A 19,182-nucleotide genomic window follows, 5' to 3' on the forward strand; every position below is an offset into this window, starting at 1 on the left:
GAGCTTACACGTATTAGTACATGCATAATTCCTATGGTTCTAATAATATCCACTTATTTATCCTCAAAATTATCCATAAACATGTTTATGAATTACACCTTACAAGTAAAAGAAAAAAATCAACTTCACCTGTACAGAGAATTTTAGTCCTTAACTATTCGGTGTAATTAAACAGATATATCATGTTATGGAGTGGTATTTGCGAAAAATACGAGTCTTGGGACCGATTTCCATCGCCTTGTTGGCTTGGGAAATTTCACAGCCCCTTGACCATGTTGACTGGTATTTTTTTTTAAATACCACTCCATAACATGAATTATGATCTGTTCACAATGTATGTTTACAGGGCCAATGATTTTTTAAATACTGACTTGCTTGAATCCAGCTTACAGAGTTACATGTATGTCATTGATGTGTCATAATGTGATCAGCGGTCATTATTTCAAAAGACAAATTTGTATGAACTGTCAAATTTGTAAGATTCATATTTTTTCAATAAGAATAAATATAGGACCTACCGTAAAGAGGATACAGAAATCATTTCATATCTGAACTCGTCATTGCTTTTCGCTTTTACGTCCATCATCATGCATGGATTTCTTGTCAACATTGTCAGATGAAATTTCTGATTCCTCGTCCAAGTACTTAATAAAATGCTATAACAATTCATTTTATGTAGCAAATATAAAGAAACTGGGAAGAATAAATCAGACAGTTTAACTATTCTTACTCTGTCTTGGATCTTTAGTCTTTAGTCTTTAGAAGTGTCATCTTGACACTATAATCTCTCTGTAATTTGAATCACACTGGTAAATTTACGTCACTTTTGTATAAAACTCATTGGTACATTTGTATTTATAATGTGGCACTGCAGAAGAAAAAAAAATATGTAACTAAATAAATAATTAAATAATTAATTACCCAAAAAAAATAAATTAAAATTGAATAAATAATTAACCCTTATAAAACCTTAACTATCTATTTTGTGAACCTTCCAGTATCTTTAATAAAGACCCCTAACAAATGTTGAATATCTTCTATGTGATGTTTGTAAATATCGTTTTCTGTTGTTGCTAACAATACTTCAGATTCAAGTGTTAGTTTTGCTGTTATGAAGTAGAGTGCTGAGCGGAGTTTTTCTCTAGCCTCCTCATAATTTTCACAATCCAGTAAGTAATGGTCAACTGTTTCTACTTGTCCACAGCTGCATTTGTCGATGAGTGCTGGGCATATTGTTGATTTGTAAAAGTTTAAATTGCAATATCCTGTTCTTAGACTAGTAGTTATTCTATATATTTCAGTTGACGGCTTGTCTTTTGGAAGTGTATTTTTTACATTTTGTTGAAAGGCATAATATCTTCTTCCTTTATCACTGGTGTCCCATCGGTTTTGCCATTTTACCATAACACTGTACTGTCTTTTGCTCCTTTTTGTATATCTTGTTTTGTAAATATTGGAATGCTTTGTATTTTTTCTGCCTCCTGTGCTGCTTTTTTAGCTAGTTGGTCTGCTAGTTCATTACCTTGTATGTCAGCGTGTCCAGGGGTCCATTCAATGGAAACAATGATTCCTTCAGATTTAAGTGCCAATATACCAATTTTAATATCATGAATAGTTTTGCCATAATTATCAGATTTCCAATTTAAAGTTAAAATTCCAATTGCTGATTGGCTGTCTGAGAAAATTTGGATGGATTCAGTGTTTTTTCTGTTGTTTGGAATTATAAGAAAATCTATTACTAGCTTGATAGCTACTAATTCCCCTAATAAAATAGATCCTCTATTGGAAACTGGCTGGGTTAACTCCACATGTTCTGTGCTGTTTGATATTAAAATAGCTGCCCCAGCACCACATGGACCTGGATTTCCTTTGCAGGAGCCATCAGTGAAAGCTAATGTTGTATTCTTTTTAAGTTGATGTATTTTTTCCAAAATAATATTTTTTCCCTGAAATGCTTGTTCCTCTGATCTAGACTTTGAACTTCCGAGATTTTTCCAATACTCTGGTGGTGATTTTGAGGCTGCTAACCCTCGGAATTCAAATTGAGACTCTATACAGTCAGAATCAATCTCTGTTGCCCTTTTCATGTCTTCAGCCTGTAATACCATTCTCCCAATTGGTGAGATTATTTTTTTCAGGTTCATTTATATTTTTCCAATCTTCAAAAATTTGTTTAATAGGGATAGTGATTTTATATGATTTTATTTTTGCAATTTGTCTGATACCGGCTTCTTCTCTTTTGAGGTCCAGTGGTAGTATTCCTGCTACTACTTCTAAGGCTTCTATGCTAGCTGTTGTTGGTTGGTTGAGACATAAGGCTAGTCCTTTTCTTTGAATAGCATTTAATTTATTCATATGGGTGTTGTTGTTGATTTGCCATACACTGCTAGCATATAACATTGTAGATAGCACTATACTTTGATATATTTGTATTAAAATTTTTGTAGATACCTTTGCTATTCCTTTGATGTTTCTGATTATCCCTAAGGATTTTTGTGCTTTTTGCTCAACAGTGTCTATGTGTTTGTTGAAATTACATTTTTCATCTAAAGTAAGGCCCAAAATTTTGGGGTTTGGATTGTATTTTAATTCCTTTCCTTGTAACATTATCTTGATGTTTTCTTTTGTCATACCATTTCTGGAAAATACACAAAATTCTGTTTTTTTCTATACTAAGGTTTATTCTCCATTTTGTTGACCATTCATGGATAGAGTTAATATCTTTTTGTAACTCCTTTACTAGTTCATGTTTGTCTTTGCCTGTTTTCGAGATTGTCCCATCATCAGCAAATTTACATTTGTTAGAGGAAATTTTGGCAAAAATATCAATAATAAAGATGTTGAAAAGTAAGGGGGATATTACTGATCCTTGTGGAAGCCCAATTTGAGTTTTAAACCATTGTCCCTGATGCTTGTTTATATTACATCTTGCTTCTCTATCTTTTAAAAAATTTTCTATCCACATCCAGATTTTACCTTTTATTCCATATCCATGTAGTTTTGTTAAAAGTCCTTCTCTCCAAATACTATCATAGGCTTTTTCAAGGTCAATCATTAATGCGATAGTACTTTCATCTTTATTAAATCCATTAAAGATGTTTTGAACAAATGTTAATAAAGCATTGTCGGTGGAGCGGAAATGTCGAAAACCTTCTTGTTCTTTATCTAATATAAATTTTGACTCTACATAACCTTCTAACCTTGATGTTACTATTCTCTCCATTAGTTTACCTAGTATGCTTGTTAAGCTAATTGGACGATATGATGAGGGATTATTGTAGTTTGGTTTACCAATTTTTTTGATGAACTTGACATTTGCTTGTTTCCATGATTTTGGTAAGGAACCTTCATCCCATTATTTGTTCATTATATATAATAAAGTGCTATACAGATTATCATCCCCATTAATAAATAATAATGAAAAGTAATTATCAGGTCCTGGACAAGTTTCATTTTTTAGTCTGTAAACTGCACCAGCCAGCTCATCTTGTTCTATGGCAAAGTTAATATCAATATCATTGTTATCTTCTAAATGTTGTTCTTTATCCTCTGAGATTGAATGATATTTGTCCATAATTTCTGTATAAAATTCTGCATCAAAGGAAATGGGATTTAAGTGTTTTCCCTTGAAGAAAGTTGTTTCTAGTTGTTGACATTTCTCTTCTTCTTTAAAAGTTACATTTCCATTTCCGTCAACAAAAGGAAGTACCATGTTATTATTTTGCTTCTTTGTCATTTTTCTAAATACACTCCATTTGTCCTTGGCATTAGATGCTTTTGATAGCTTTTCTGCTAGGTTGTTTCCCCATTCCTCTTGGGCCAAATCCTTTACTTTGTTGAAATTAATTTCTACTTGTTTAAGATTTTCAAAATTATTTGGAGTACTTTTAACTTTGAATTTACGTTGTGCTTGATTAAGGCCTTTTTTACTATCTTTTACGGCGTCATCCCACCAAACCGGGTGCCTATGTGCAAAGAACTTTTTTTTTCTCAATTTTTGGAATTGACTCTTCCATGCATTCCATAATTTCCTTTTCAAATCTGTTATACAAATCTTGTACCTTTTCCTCTCTATCAAATATAAAATGTTGGAATTTTTCTTTTGTTGATTCTTTCCATTTTTTCCAATCTGCTTTTTTTAAGTTCCAGGTTTCCTCCATTTCTTCTATTTCAACATTTTCTTCACTTTGGATGTTTAAGTATACAGCAATATGGTCAGATTGTACAGTTTCATGAGTAAGGGTTATGCAGTCTGAGACAGAATTGTATATTTCTTGTGAGACAAGTACTATGTCAATTACACTTGAACTATTTCTTCTAGTATATTGTCCATCATTTGTACATATTAAATTTGAAGTTGTCATACAGTTTTCCAATAGTTTACCATGTGAGTTTTCCTTAGGATTATTCCATTCCATACTTTTTGCGTTTAAGTCATCTAATAAAATTAGATTTTTCAATTTTTCTTTTTTAACAACATTACAAAGTTCCTCCATTAATTTGGGTTTTTCTGGTGGAACATATGGGACCCAAATATTAAATGTTTTATTTGATCTATCTTTTACCTCTATACACACCATTTCTATTGAATCAAGTTCATATTCAGGCTTTCTTATAGTAACAAAATTTAATGTTGGTTTGATGAAGATGGCAGATCCTCCTCCAGTCTTGTCTTTTCGTGGTGAAGAATAAACTTTCCAGTCTTTGAAATGTATTGGCGAGTTTGGTTTTTCAAAAGTTTCATTTACACATAGTATCTCAATATTGTATTTTTCTACTATGTCATGTAATCCAAATGCAGTTTTAAATGACTGAGCGTTTATAAAGAGAATTTTCATTTTGTATTTAGTCTGACTGATTTATTCTGTTATCGTTAACACATTGGAGAAATTTTGGACACTTTGATGATGAAGGTTTATGATTTCCTGAGCAATTTGGACATTTAGAGCTTTTGATACAATGTTTTTCTGTACAATTCTCTTGTCCACAGTTATAGCATCTTCTGGGAAGTGTACATTTGACTTGGCTATGACCAAAACGATGACAGTTATAGCAACGAGTAATCTTATTGACACGCTTTCTTTCCACAAAAAACTTCTTTCTTTCCATCAACAAGCTTGAAAAATCCTAGATTTAGGTTTCGTCTGCGTTTTGAATGTGATGATTGTTTACCTTACGGAAATGCAACAGTGTCAATAATAGAAAGTCGTACTCGAAAAGGCTGTGAATTATTTCCGTTTCAAAACTGCAAGACGTTAAAAAACATTGCACATCATTTAACCTTATTATTTTATGATTACACAAATGTACCCCCAAAGTTAAGTAATGGCGTTGGAAAATTGAAACCGGAAGTAAACGTCCTGTATTAGCCCATGGGCCAATACAGCTTTTATCTGTATTGGCCCTGTTCGAAAAGCAATATGAGCTCTTGATTTATATCGACAGTGGAACGTTATCAGTATTGCACATGCCGATTTATCCGTATTAGGGCTGTTTTAATCGTATTATTTAATAATACATAATATTATACTTATGGTAGACCAACTGACATTATATTATTATTACGAGCTTCAAAAGCTTGACTTAAATAACTACATATTTGTCTGGTGTTAACTAGATTTACTGGGTTAAGTAAATAGATTTAATATCATCATCATTATTAAGGTTTTGAAAATATCAAACTTCTCTCGAAGGTCTTTATATAGAGGACAATGTAAAAGAAAATGAACTTCATCTTCAACTTTATCTTTACAAAGTTTGCAGTATCTTTCACTTGCTAAAATTTTTGGTTTGCTATACCTCCCAGTTTCAATTGCAAGTGAATGTGCACTTATTCTAATTTTTGTAAGCAGTGACCTATCATATTTTTTAATATCAAATGATTAATCTTAAGTAAGCTTTCAAGTCAAATGATGAGCACATTTTACTATAAAATCTTAGTTTACCTGTGTTATTAGATTTATTATTCTCAAGTTGACCCAAAATCTTAACAGATAATCATTCACACTTCTTCCGCTTAAAGTACAAAATGTAAATTTTCCAGCCAGATCGTTTCGTAGTCTTTTATATTACATATAATAGTTAAACCCGTGTTATGACACATTTGGACAAGATTTTGACCAAACTTATTTACTGTTGTATCCTTTGAACATTGAGTAATGGGATTTTCATCATGCACTACACTACTCACATATATATATCTAAATGATCAAAACCTAGCCAATCATCTAGTAACCCAACTCTACTATTACAATAACCACAAACAAAATATACTTCCTTTTTTCAAATTCTCTAAACTCAAAAACAATATTTTCAATTAATTAGAAAAAAGTCACAGTCATTTACATTATAATATGAAGACTTCGCATGGGGTATGCACACAAAACATATGTAAATATCATGCAATATCATTATGAAAAAATGATATTTAGCTTAATAAAAAAGGATTTTTTTTATGGCAAGCCGTTGCGGAATTTATTCCGTATTTATTAATATTTTTAAGTCGTATATTTTAAAGGTTTAGGGATAGTCACATGTTAAACTGTGTTTTCGAGGGTAGCGAGAAAACGGTGGATAGCAAAAAGCATATTGCACCTGTAGCAAAAAGTATATTGCACGGTTATTTTTAGAATGTCTAACTGAAACGATTTACTTTGTGACGTCATGTAATGGAATTCAGGATATTATTAAACATTTTCAAACAAATGATATTTTTGAACGATTATTTGACGGAAAAAAATCTTAAAATATAACATGCTTAATAAAAAAACAAAATTAAATTAAATAAAAACTAATATGTTGTTATTGTCAAGGGGACAATATAATATCTAAAAATTCAAACAAAATCAAATGACGATTTTGATACAAATATGGTCGGAAATACAGGATATATCGACCCAAAGAAGTATATCGACCTTCGGACTTCGTTCTCAGTCAATATTCTTCTTTCAGGTCAATATATCATTGTATCGACCTCAAACAAAGGCTATATTTGTATAAATATTAAAAAATCATATATTAATATTACAACATTATTTTTTGATATTTCAAAATCAGTTTTTCATATTAAATAATACGCCGATTTTTTTTTATATTATTAAAAGAATATTTAATATTAAAAAAATGTTTATTGAATTAAAAAATATTTTTTTAATAATAAATATTCATTCTGATTTTTTAATATTAACAGAGACATATAATACAAAGGCAATTTACAATCAGAGAAAGCTTTATCTGGTAAAGGAGGTAACAAACTTCGCACATATAATTTGTTTAAGAACAGTTTTGAAACGGAAACTTATTGTAAAATTCCAATGCCATTTTCGCAAAGGAGTTCGTTTGCCAAATTTCGATGTGGTGTAGCACCACTAAGAATAGAAACGGGGAGATTTGAAAAATTAATTTTAAAAGATCGAGTATGTGATAATTGTACGAATGTTTTAGAAGATGAAGCCCATGTTATTTTATCGTGTCCTTTGTATGATGATTTTAGAAAAACATTATTTGATGAAGCAACACATTTTAATAGTGATTTTATGTCTTATGATGATAAACAGAAATTAGTGTTTTTATTTACAGATAATAATATGATTCGTAGCTGTGCCAAAGCCTGTAATCTTATTTTAAATAGACGTAGAAATGTTTTATACTGTAAATAATGTTAATGTCAATATGTTTTATAATAGATGCATTCTTTATATAATTTTTAATGTTATAGTCTCTTATAATTCTGTACAGAATGGCTCTCTTTTTATATTTATATATTTTTACATTTAATGTAATGTTGTATTATATATTATTGAGAGATGAGACTTAAATAAAATATTGAATTGAAATACAAAAATATTGTGAACAAGTTAGGTTTACTTTCAGTATTCATAACTATGTCAAGAATATGTTTTTACTGTAAACCATACATAATAAAAGGTATTGGAATAGTCAAGGAAATTGAAAATGATATTTTATTGATATTTAATATTAAAAAAGGATGTATTAAGATATTTTATTTTCCAATTATGGGCCCCAAAGGGCATAAACATTACAACATCAATAATTTTTTTCATAATACAATACAAACAATGAGATAAAAAAAAAAAAAGTTAAACGAGAACTATTTAAGTTCTTAAAGAATACGTAGATAAAGAATCTATAGTATGTTTTTTTAATACTAATGCATTTTATTGCAAGTGTGGTTGATATAGATAACAAACAAGTAGCCCAAAAAGAAAAAAAGAAAAATAGATATCCACATATGTATAGTACACAAAAAGTTGGATCAATTAAATATATAATAATTAGCCAAAAAGAAAGTAGAAATTAAACATGTCCATGACTCATCCTGTGTCAGCAGCAAATAGGAAAGCATTATGGTTTCCTAAAGGCAGCTGACACCAGGGGGCGATACCTTATGGGCCATAGGCATGTAAAATGTGTGTAAATGTCTCTTTCCTACCTGTATCAAAAGCAAACAAGGAAGCATCATAGGTAACTTGAATGCAGTTGATACCAGGGGACGATGCCTCAAGGATATAAGAGAACATTTGAATAAATAATATATCTTAACAATTTTTTTTTTTTTAATCGGCTAGTATGTTTGTGATATTCAGATGAATATAATTTTCTATGTCCAATCAAATGTATATACACACATAGATCTCCTTTAACTAATCTTCACTAAGGAAGATGTTTGTATATAAAATTACATATTATTTTAAGTAACTCAACATTTTCTACACTAAATAACCAGATAATTTTGCTTTGACTGTTCATATGATTAAAATAAGAATTATATTGTGCAATACTAGCTAACATACAATTTCTATCATCCTCAAATTTGTTACAATCAAATAGAAAATGAGCCTCATCTTCGACAGTATTGGAAGAACATTTATTACATATTCTGTTAATTCGGGGAATACCCTGATATCTACCTAATTCTATTTGTAATCTATGAGAAGATACACGTAATTTAGTAAAACTTCTTCTAAGTTCAAAATTCTTGATCAATGTTAGATATTTTTCAAAACCAAAATTTGTTTTATATAAAAGGTAGGTTTTCAGTTTACTGTCTGAAAATTTATCTATTTGTTTTTTCCAACAGCTAATAAACAATATTGATAGCTTGGTTTGTATATATTTCTTAAATTTGTATAAGGATTCACAAAATGGAGCATTTATGGCATTTGTATAGTCAAGTATTTTAAAAACAACATTTATTGAACCATACCATGATGTTATATTCATGTGATGTAGTGTCTTTGATTGTGTATATGCCTCTTTTAATAGAGGAAAATTATCACCTAAATTCTCTAATCTATACCAGTACAATAACATTCCTTTTATAATATTAAAATATATTGGAAATCTTCCAAGTTCAGATAACACTGCAGCATTTGTTGTTTTCTTGTGTACCCCAAGTATAAATTTACAAAATTTTATATGAAGTTTCTCACAGGGTAAACCTGAATATATTTTTTCAAAAGATATATCTTCCTTCTTACATTTAGAGGAAAGAGAATTAAACATCCCCCATATTTCGCTACCATATAATAAAATAGGTTTTACAGTGTGGTCAAAAACATGAATACTTGTTTTTACATCAGGATTAAGTGATAAAAGATCTTTCCTTAATTTGAAATGAGCTTTCAGGGATTTTTTGTATAGTTCATTTTGAGCATAACTGAATGAACCAGATGAGCTTAAATATAAACCTAGGTATTTGTATTTTGAAACACATTCCAGATTTATATTCTGAAATGTGAATATCTGTTTTACATGTCTGCCTGCCTTGTTGAAAATCAGCACCTTTGTCTTATTAGTATTCACATTGAGACACCAATCTTTGCAAAATTTATCAAGCATTCCCAGCTTTTCTCGTAGTCCTTCAGCTGATGTAGATAATAAAACAATATCATCAGCATACATTAAACAATGTAGATCTTTGTCATTGACATTAACTGGGTCTCTAGTATCTGACAAATATCTGGGCAAATCATTTATGAATATCTTGAATAAATTCGGACTGAGGTTGTCACCTTGTTTGACTCCAATATCTAATGGGAAAAAATCACTTACTTGATTTTGAATTTTGACACATGATTTGCTAATTTCATACATACTTTTAATAATGTTATAAAAATAAGACCCAGCCCCAATATCTAGTAATTTAATCTTGATCCCTGTATGTATAACAGTATCAAAAGCCTTCTGAAAATCAACAAAACAGGCAAACAGTCTACCTTCTTTTGAATTACAGTATTTGTTAATAAGACAGTTTAAAATAAACATATGATCTGCAGTTCTGGCTTTCCTTGTGAATCCAATTTGACTATCATGTATAATATTATGTTCCTGAAGAAATTTGTCCAGTCTTAGACTTAATATTCTATTAAAAAGCTTTCCAATTGCACTTGTTATTGTTATTCCTCTATAATTGTTAGGGTCACTTGTATCGTTGCTTTTAAAAATTGGTGTAATATAACCTTCAGCCCAAGATGTTGGGTATATACCTGAAGACAGACAAGTATTAAACATCTGTTGAAAACTTTTTAAAAGGAAAGTCTGTCCATTCTTTATCATATTATTACTAATGTTATCCAAGCCTGATGATTTATTGCATTTTAAGTGTGAAATGGCTTTGGATATTTCGGACTCAGTGATAACGAAGTCCAACTCGTTGAAACATTTTGAGTTTTCTAACTGTTTCAGTTTTTCACATAGCTCTGTATATCTACTTTGAAATTCACCTTTCAGTTGTGACAACTTTTGGAAATGTGATATCAAAGTTGATGGTTGTACTCCACATTTTTTTTTAGTTTCATTTTTTTCCTGTAGTTCATTAATTAAGTTCCAATACAGTTTTGGATTCTCTTCGTGCAAGGAGTCCAGCTGACTAATCAATGATTGTTTGTATTGTTTGTATTTATATTTCCTTAGTTTGGAGTATTCACGATTCAGTTTATAAAAGTGATTTTTGATAATTGGATCATATGGAAATCTTGAATAAATTTTTCCATAATTAAGCAAGTTAGTTCGAGCTTGTTGTAAACTTGCATCAAACCACTTTTTGTTTTTTTGTTTGTTTGTGTGTTTTTTTAAAGGTCGTTTAAGTGATAGATTTGCTGCTGATAAAAAGATGTTTGAAAGTTTTGATGATGCTTCATCTACTGATGTCTGAGTAAATTGAATTGTGCTGTTGTTGAATTCTAGTATGTAGTTTTGTAGTGTATCTGAAGAAAGTGTTTCTTGAAATTTTATTGCTGAACAGTCAGTCCAGATATAATTAGGTGTCATATTTTTCAACTGGATTGGAATATCATTTTCTCCAGGAACACAATATTTTGCAGATAATTCCCACTCAAGTTTACAATGACAATCAGATAATGTGGGAATAAATCTGGATACTTTAAAATACAGTACATTTTTTTTTAATTAATATCAGAGACATCCTTTTTTAATATTAAATATCAATAAAATATCATTTTCAATTTCCTTGACTATTCCAATACCTTTTATTATGTATGGTTTACAGTAAAAACATATTCTTGACATAGTTATGCATACTGAAAGTAAACCTAACTTGTTCACAATATTTTTGGTGTCTAATTAGGTGTATACAGAACAAACATCATGACATTGTTAAAGGAAAAACAGGAGCCATGCATATGACAAAAAGTATACTTCGTTAGCATATTCCATTATTAGTCAATTAATTTTCCCCAAATTTAGTTCAGAGGTGGGGTTGGGGTAAAAAAAAAACTATGTGAACGATAAACTTTTGATGTCGTCCCTAACTTAGTCAAGCTTTTTACAAAGGTAATACTTCTTGAAAAATTGACTCACCTGAGGGAGAATATGTTAATTTCAATCAACTATTTTGAATCTTTACCTTTAATTTTGATATCATATATATATAAATATCTTCTGCGTTATGAAGTCTTAACAGTTTTTCAAATAAATTATTAATAAATGAATTGTTTAAAATTAATAAAAATATAAAGAAGTTTGAAAACTTTTTCGATAAACGCAGGTAAATCGGAAGTCTTCATTTGTAAACTAACTGCTCCATTCAGGTGTTCAAAAATGGCGTTGATAAACAGATTTTTGTGTTGGAAGTTGCGAACAGCATGTTTTCTGTACTATATACTTATAATTGTAAGTCAACGGACGTTTTGTTATGTCCATGCTTCTTTTGTCACTATTAAGTAAAAGATATACAAGTAAAATGACACGAAAAACAATAATAATATAGCATTTCGTTTGAACTGAATACCGGAAATGAATACAACTGTAAACATTTGTCATTTCTCGTTAAATTGAAATTCTAAGGACTTATTTTCAATGTAATTTAAACTTTTTTAAGAATAAAATTAAGATCATGTAAATGAAAGAGAGCTGAGGTTCCAAAACTCTTCATAGGACACATGGACGATGGAGCCAGTTCGGCCTTGGTCATTTCGGGCAGGTACCACTAGTACATGTACTTCGGCCATTTGATAAAAGTATAATCGCAGTCAACTCTTAGATAAAAAGAAGTCTTGTTATTTATGACTTTCAATTTTTTACCTATTATATGAACATCAAAAAAGTTAAAATGGTTAATTTGTAATGTCTGGCTTAAAAAACATTAGTAAGAGTGTGAAACAATATGCCAGTTGTGGGGTACCCTTTTCATGGTTTTCAGACCAATCTGTCATGTGACTTCCATCACCGCGTGACAAAAATATATGCATAGAAATTTCCAACATATGTCAGGTATGTTAACGGGTGAAATTTTTTATTATTCTTAAAATATTTGGGAAATTAAAATCTTAAAGGATGATTACCCTCCCTCGGATCATACAGATATCACGATTATGTACTTAGTTTATACAGAACATTAATTATTTCTATACTACCCTAAAAAATGAAGATTATGAAAGTGCTGGAAACTCTTTTTAGAGCAGAGACACAGGCGACCCTTCTATCTGGTAAATGACATAAAGGCATGCGAAATTAATGATCTTTCCCAGTGAAAGACATGATTCCAGAAATGATCTATACATAGATATAGGAAGATGTGGTGTGAGTGCCAATGAGACAACTCTCCATCCAAATACACCTTATCACTATTTAGTATTTAGTCCAATCTGGGAAAAACAGTCATTTATACTGTTTGGGTCAGGCTTCCCAAAAAAATAGATGTCATCAGTAGTGAGATGAGGGAGGGACAACTTAAGAATGCATACATTATCTATATACATTAGTAAACTTTGATAGATTATGATCCACTTTTTTCAAAATTAAAATTGAAGTAAAAAAATTTTTTTTTTAAGTAATAGGGATAGTTAAAACAGATCTCATTAAAAAGTATCATGCATGGTACTATGTTTAAGCAGGGTCCCAGATAGCTTTAACTGGATGAAAAACTTACAAGTGTAATTTTAATCAATCGAAACAAAAATTGGCTGAATTTAGACGGCAAATAAAAAACATAAAATTTATGATTAATTAAAAAAGTTTTTTTGATGTATCAATTTTCCACCTTTTGAAATCAATATTAGTAAATTAATGATCGGTTACTGATGTATGAAACAACCAAATTGACTCTTCTCTAATTTTTGTGCTATTTTCACAATTTCTGACCGATCTGAGAAAAATATTTCTCCTCACTAGTGAAAAATCTGTTCTCAGCAAATGATAAGTCGAAATTTGATTATGACGTCAAAATGTTTTGTTTTCTTCTCAATTTTCCTATTGTGACGTCATGAAAAAAAAAGACCTTGCCTGATGACGTCGCTTATAAAGAGCTCAATTTTCTGAAAATCTTTGAAAAAGAACGATAAAAAGCATTAGAGAAACAGATTCAGACACTATAACTCGTGTATTACGATATTTCTCCACTCTCGACAGTTAAATTTTATTATTTAAAGGGCTCGGCAAACCTTGCGCTTTAAATAATAAAATTTAACTGTCTCGAGTGGAGAAATATCGTAATACACTTGTTGCAGTGTAAAAATCTATATTTCTACCAATTTTTCACTTCATTTATCATGTTTATATCCCATCAGGTGAATTACATTTGTTTGTTATGATGTTTTAATCCTTTTATAAAATAATGTATGAGTTGTTAATCATTGATTTCCCCCCCAGTTTACCACAGCCTTTGCTCTTGCCATGAGGGTAGCAGACCTGTGGGCCATAGCTTCCCCAGATTTCCAGATCAGCAGAGGATTTAGCACTATGTGGAGAACACATTTCTGGCAAGGTAAACTTTTTAATTTAATTTGATTAAGCTACTTGTGAAAAGGCAAATTATTGAAAAGTCGAGCACGTTTTGGAACCATCGGACACCTACATGTATGTCATGTTTGTAAACATAAAATGTACCTCTAATTTTTTAATTTAGTGTATGAACTTGATATTTGTATGCCCTACCTAGGGGCATTATATTTTTTGGAGTGTTTGTCCGTCTGTCCTGCTTCAGGCATAAGTTTTTGATCAAACTTGAAGATAAGTACACATGTTTCCTATGATTTCAACTGTCTTATTTAATGCCAAATTAGAGTTTTTACCTTAATTTCAAGGTCTACTGAACAAAGAAAATGATAGCTGCAAGTGGGCCATCTGTGTACAAAAGACACATCCTTGTTTATTCACATATTTTGTCAGTTCCAATTTATAGAATGATGATTTATATTTGTTCTTCCACAAAATAAAGGTGATTTGGAAAAAGATGAGCACTCTTAAGATCTGTCAAATACCGATTTCTATATGATACTTTGAAATACATTTCTTTAGCTTGTAGGAGCATTTTTAGTTATTTACATAATTGTGATTTTATTATTTAGTATAATTTGACTGTTTTCTTTTTTAGCCTTTCTAGCCAGTGACGTAGTGTTGACATTTTTCCATGTTGTGATTGTGCTATTTAGTTTGTTTATGATCTTCCAAGTCAGACACAGGGTAGGATTATTATGCAACAATAAACAATAACTTACAATATGTCTATTTTTGTATAATTTCATTTGTGTAAATTGTGTAATTAGGTAATTTCTCATATCTTTTTATTCCAAATGCATTCATACACATTTTTCTCTTATGGTTGTTTACGAAAATCAGCTTTAATTTGACTGGCTTATTGAGTTTCAAAAGATGATATTACAGCATTTCCATTGGTTACTTGTTTCAACAATGATCGACTTTGGAAGGTTAAGATGATGAACATTTCGTCCATGGCAGTATACATCTATGTGATTTCTTCAACAATATAGAAAATACTGACACATTTCAACTGATAATCTTCTTTTTGTCAAATTGTAATATATTCTGAAGTGTACAAAAAGTCTTAAAATATCTGATGTTTAAAGTTTAACACTGGATAAGAACATATGACGTCATACATTATACTGGCCAAATATATACTTATAGGTTTAACAACTTGTGAAATTTGGATGTTTGATACCTTGGTATTTAATAGTAATAGCAATAACTCGCCAAAGGCTTCTTTATCATTATAACTGGAATTGATATCAAGTGCTATCCCAATCTCACTCGTTATGAAACCTAAAGGAAATAAATATGTATGATGTAGTGTCATTGTACACACTTCCACAGAAATTAACATGTCATTTGTACATTTTGTGTAATTGTCAACAATGATCATGATCATGATGATTTGCTTTTCTTTCAGCATTTTGTGATGTACATGCTACAACACAAGATATACATTGGTACATTTATAACCTACATATTGGTGGAGCTGGCCTTTTCAGTGTTTGAGTACTCGTTTTATGGAATGAACACATTTGTAAGTATATTTTACAATATTCTAATTAATTGTATCAATAAACCTATTTATGAGACGTTTCGGCCATGATTGAAAAGGAAATACAAATGTAATGTCAGCCATGTAGTTGAGAGGAAAAATAAGGAAATGAAGAAGGCCAAAGCCTGAAACGTCTCAAAAAATTGGTTTATTGATACAATTATTTAAAGTATGTTCCCTATTGGAATTTTGAAAACAAGAATATTCTAATTATTATTATACCCCAAACAGTTGATTTACTATAAAAGGTATTGGGTATATGAATCACTCTTTCCACCTGTACGTGTACCTTGAAAGTTACCTCCTCCTCATACATGTCATAAGCAGTCTGGGATGAAACTAAAACAGTCATCAAGCAATACCTAAGGACTTGTGTCAAGGTTCCCATAGAAGTATGTTAAAGGGGAGATAATAAAAACTAACCTCTACATATAATATGTCATCTATCTTTTTAAAAGTGCAACACATCCTAAACTGCTTTGACTAATATTGATAAAAGTTGTAGTGGAATTTGTCATATTTACATAGGTTATAAGTTTGAAGAAAGGAGGGGTACAACAGGGTGTCATTATGTGAACCCTGAAGTCATAATAATCATAGAATGATACTTCTTGTAAACAAAAATTTTAAAACTTCACTCTTTATTATTTTGTGGACACAATATACATGTAGAAAAAAGGGACCAGATACGGTCATATTATCCAGTTTTGTCCTAAACTGAAAGTGTTTGTCCTAAACAAGGATTGGGATTTAGGACAAATTTTATTTTTTTAAAGAAATAATTTCGGTCATTTGGTTGCGTTTGAGTTTCTTAATTTCCATTTTGAACTTGCTTTTGTTTTGTTATCCCTTTCATGTAATAAAACTGCCACTCCAGTATAGTGTTGTAATCCTGAGGGCCTTCCTGATAACTATATTGATACCTCGGGAATGATCACTAATCTCTCTACCTGTGACTGTGTTTTTAATTCACACCTGGCCATTGGTCCTCAGAACTAATAGTAATTTTATAAAAAAAATAAAATTCCATAACAACTGTCTTCATTATTTAATTATTTTTTCAGCTAAGACCATTGTCAATTCTGAATTAAAATTAAATTAAAACTTGATTTAATCTCACGTAGAAAAAAGTATTTTGCCACTTCTAACCCACATGCTTTGTTTAAGTTATGTAATACCCTTGTCGAAATCCTCTTCAGCAGATTAGACACTATATCATAAATTCAAAATGATTTCATGCTTATAATTGCTAAATAAAGCAAGTGCAACTATTATCATTCATATTCAAACACTATCAAACATGTCAAAGGTCAAAAATTAAAAAGCTGATGATTTCTTGTGAATACAATAAACAAGACTAAGCCTGGGAATGAGTCCAGAATTGCTAGTTATAGAATTTGGCAAAACATCTGGTTACAATTTTGTCATCAAAATCGAAAGAAAAGTAAGCCTTGTCTGAGAAATTTATTGTTTGAGTCATTAAAATCATCTCATTTTTAAATCGTTACCTTCCCTTAATTGCTGTTGAATGATTTTAGGAAAAGGAATGGTAGGAAAATTCATGAAGTAAACACGATGCAAGGAACAGTAAAACAAGTTCGTTCAGGCTATACTCAGTAATGATTTTTTTGAAAAAGTGCACAAACTTTTAAGTCATCTCAAAATGACCGATATTATGTGAAAAAAATTCTGGATCCTGGTAAATGTAGTACAAATGTATGTATTTAATTAGAAGTCCCATCTTGCATGCAAATTTTCAGACACATACATTGTAATTTTATATCTAACTTTATGCAGTTTGACAGAGTTTAATATATTAATTTGGGGCGTCTTTAATCCATGTCATCAGCAAAACATACTGTTGTACTGTAATAAAATAGAACCTAAAGACAAATGAATAAACAAATTATTAATTTAAGCACTATCTTTCTACTTTCAGCGATTATCCTTTGTTGTATTCACCTGGTTGTTTTGGATGATGAGGAATGTAATAAATGTAAGTTGATTATGATGATATTACTACATTTGTAACAATACCGCTAAAGGATCTGGATGGTCGCTCCTCTTCTAAAAGAATTTTTGCTAGAAATTTGTAATCCTATTGTTTTATCCATGTTTTTTTGCTCACTTCAAATTTCATAATTTTATAACATATAGTTTAGAATGCTACTTTTTAAATCCTTTTATTTTTATGTCCCATTTATCATGTTTATTGGCATTATGTTTTCTGGTTTTTGTGTTCGTTTGTTTGTCGTACCGTTCATTCTTCTGTCCCGCTTCATGTTAACTTAGTACACATGTTCCCTATAATATGATCTCTCTAATTTAAATGCCAAATTCGAAATTTTACCCCATTTTCATGGTCCACTGTACATAGAAAATGGTAGTGCGGTGGGGCATCCATGTACTAGGGACACATTCTTGTTTCATACTATTTGACATAAAAAATGTGTCAATGTTAAATATATTTTAAACTAGAGAGAATCATTCCCTGCCAAATTTTGAACGGCTTATATCTCGAAAACAAACTCACTGACCCTTCATTATGCCCATCCTGTAGCAGAGAGGCATTAAGTTTACCCTTTTCTGTCTATACATGTATGTGCTTGCATATGTCTGTACGTTCCTTGATTGGTTTCTGTTCTTTAACTTAAGTTTTGCCTCACCCAAATGTTATACAACTTATACACAAGGCTTCTTACCACAAAATACTGATCCAATTTGAATTTTGGTGGTGATATCTTAACCATTCAAGAGTTATGTCCCTTCACAAATGAAAAAAACAGTTAAATGCTGACCTTAGAATTCCTTTTACTTCATATTTTAATAATAAGTTGCTCATCCTTAAACTGTAAATGTATACAATGTACAAATATATTATTTATCAATTACAGCTTATATGTGTTGTTGTTCATCCTTAAAATGTAATTGTAAACAATGTACAAACATGTATTTATCAATTACAGCTTATATTCATTGTTGTGATGATTGCCAGAAAACAGGAGATGGCCGAACAGATGGACATGGAATTACGCTATGCTGGACAGAAGAAAAGAGGAAATTATTATGCTTAAACTTTGATTTACACATTTATAATCGTTATACATGGAAACTCTATTGTTTAGTTAAAAACTGGTAGATTGTCTTTCGACACTTTTAAAATTACATTTATAACATGTTTATTGTCATGTCCTTCCTAAAGTTATCAAAGTTTGGTTGCAAATAAAACAATATATGAAATTTTAATTTTATGAGCATTTTAATATTTATTTTACATTGATTTTATATATACATTTTAAGTTTTGCTACTAGAGGTTGTTTAATAGACTTTTCTCTTTTGGTTGTAAAGTTATGAGTTTAAGTATATTGACGGTGAA

The 19,182-nt window shown here is 30.4% G+C and overlaps 3 protein-coding genes across 3 annotated transcripts; 1 reads left to right on the plus strand and 2 right to left on the minus strand.

The window, feature by feature from the left end:
- Window positions 1-1,397: 1,397 nt before the first annotated feature.
- On the minus strand, window positions 1,398-2,108 carry LOC134697485 (ribonuclease H-like). Its single transcript, XM_063559765.1, has one exon. The coding sequence runs from the start codon at window positions 2,106-2,108 to the stop codon at window positions 1,398-1,400; it is 711 nt and encodes a 236-aa protein (XP_063415835.1).
- Window positions 2,109-3,965: 1,857 nt separating this feature from the next.
- On the minus strand, window positions 3,966-4,838 carry LOC134697486 (uncharacterized). Its single transcript, XM_063559766.1, has one exon. The coding sequence runs from the start codon at window positions 4,836-4,838 to the stop codon at window positions 3,966-3,968; it is 873 nt and encodes a 290-aa protein (XP_063415836.1).
- A 7,166-nt stretch (window positions 4,839-12,004) lies between these two features.
- LOC134698150 (uncharacterized) lies at window positions 12,005-18,929 on the plus strand. The gene is made up of 6 exons (XM_063560454.1): window positions 12,005-12,153; window positions 14,131-14,245; window positions 14,855-14,943; window positions 15,671-15,787; window positions 17,745-17,801; window positions 18,772-18,929. The coding sequence occupies exons 1-6, from the start codon at window positions 12,082-12,084 to the stop codon at window positions 18,877-18,879; spliced, it is 558 nt and encodes a 185-aa protein (XP_063416524.1). The 5' UTR covers window positions 12,005-12,081; the 3' UTR covers window positions 18,880-18,929.
- Window positions 18,930-19,182: the final 253 nt, after the last annotated feature.

The sequence above is a fragment of the Mytilus trossulus genome, chromosome 14 (genome assembly GCF_036588685.1).
Source record: "Mytilus trossulus isolate FHL-02 chromosome 14, PNRI_Mtr1.1.1.hap1, whole genome shotgun sequence".
Lineage (NCBI taxonomy): Eukaryota > Metazoa > Mollusca > Bivalvia > Mytilida > Mytilidae > Mytilus > Mytilus trossulus.

Coding starts and splice junctions, on each gene's coding strand:
- LOC134697485 (XM_063559765.1), bottom strand. CDS start 2,108: ATGGTATTACAGGCTGAAGACATGAAAAGGGCAACAGAGATTGATTCT.
- LOC134697486 (XM_063559766.1), bottom strand. CDS start 4,838: ATGAAAATTCTCTTTATAAACGCTCAGTCATTTAAAACTGCATTTGGA.
- LOC134698150 (XM_063560454.1), top strand. CDS start 12,082: ATGGCGTTGATAAACAGATTTTTGTGTTGGAAGTTGCGAACAGCATGT. Junction 12,154..14,130: donor TGTACTATATACTTATAATT/GTAAGTCAACGG, acceptor TTTCCCCCCCAG/TTTACCACAGCCTTTGCTCT. Junction 17,802..18,771: donor TGATGAGGAATGTAATAAAT/GTAAGTTGATTA, acceptor TATCAATTACAG/CTTATATTCATTGTTGTGAT.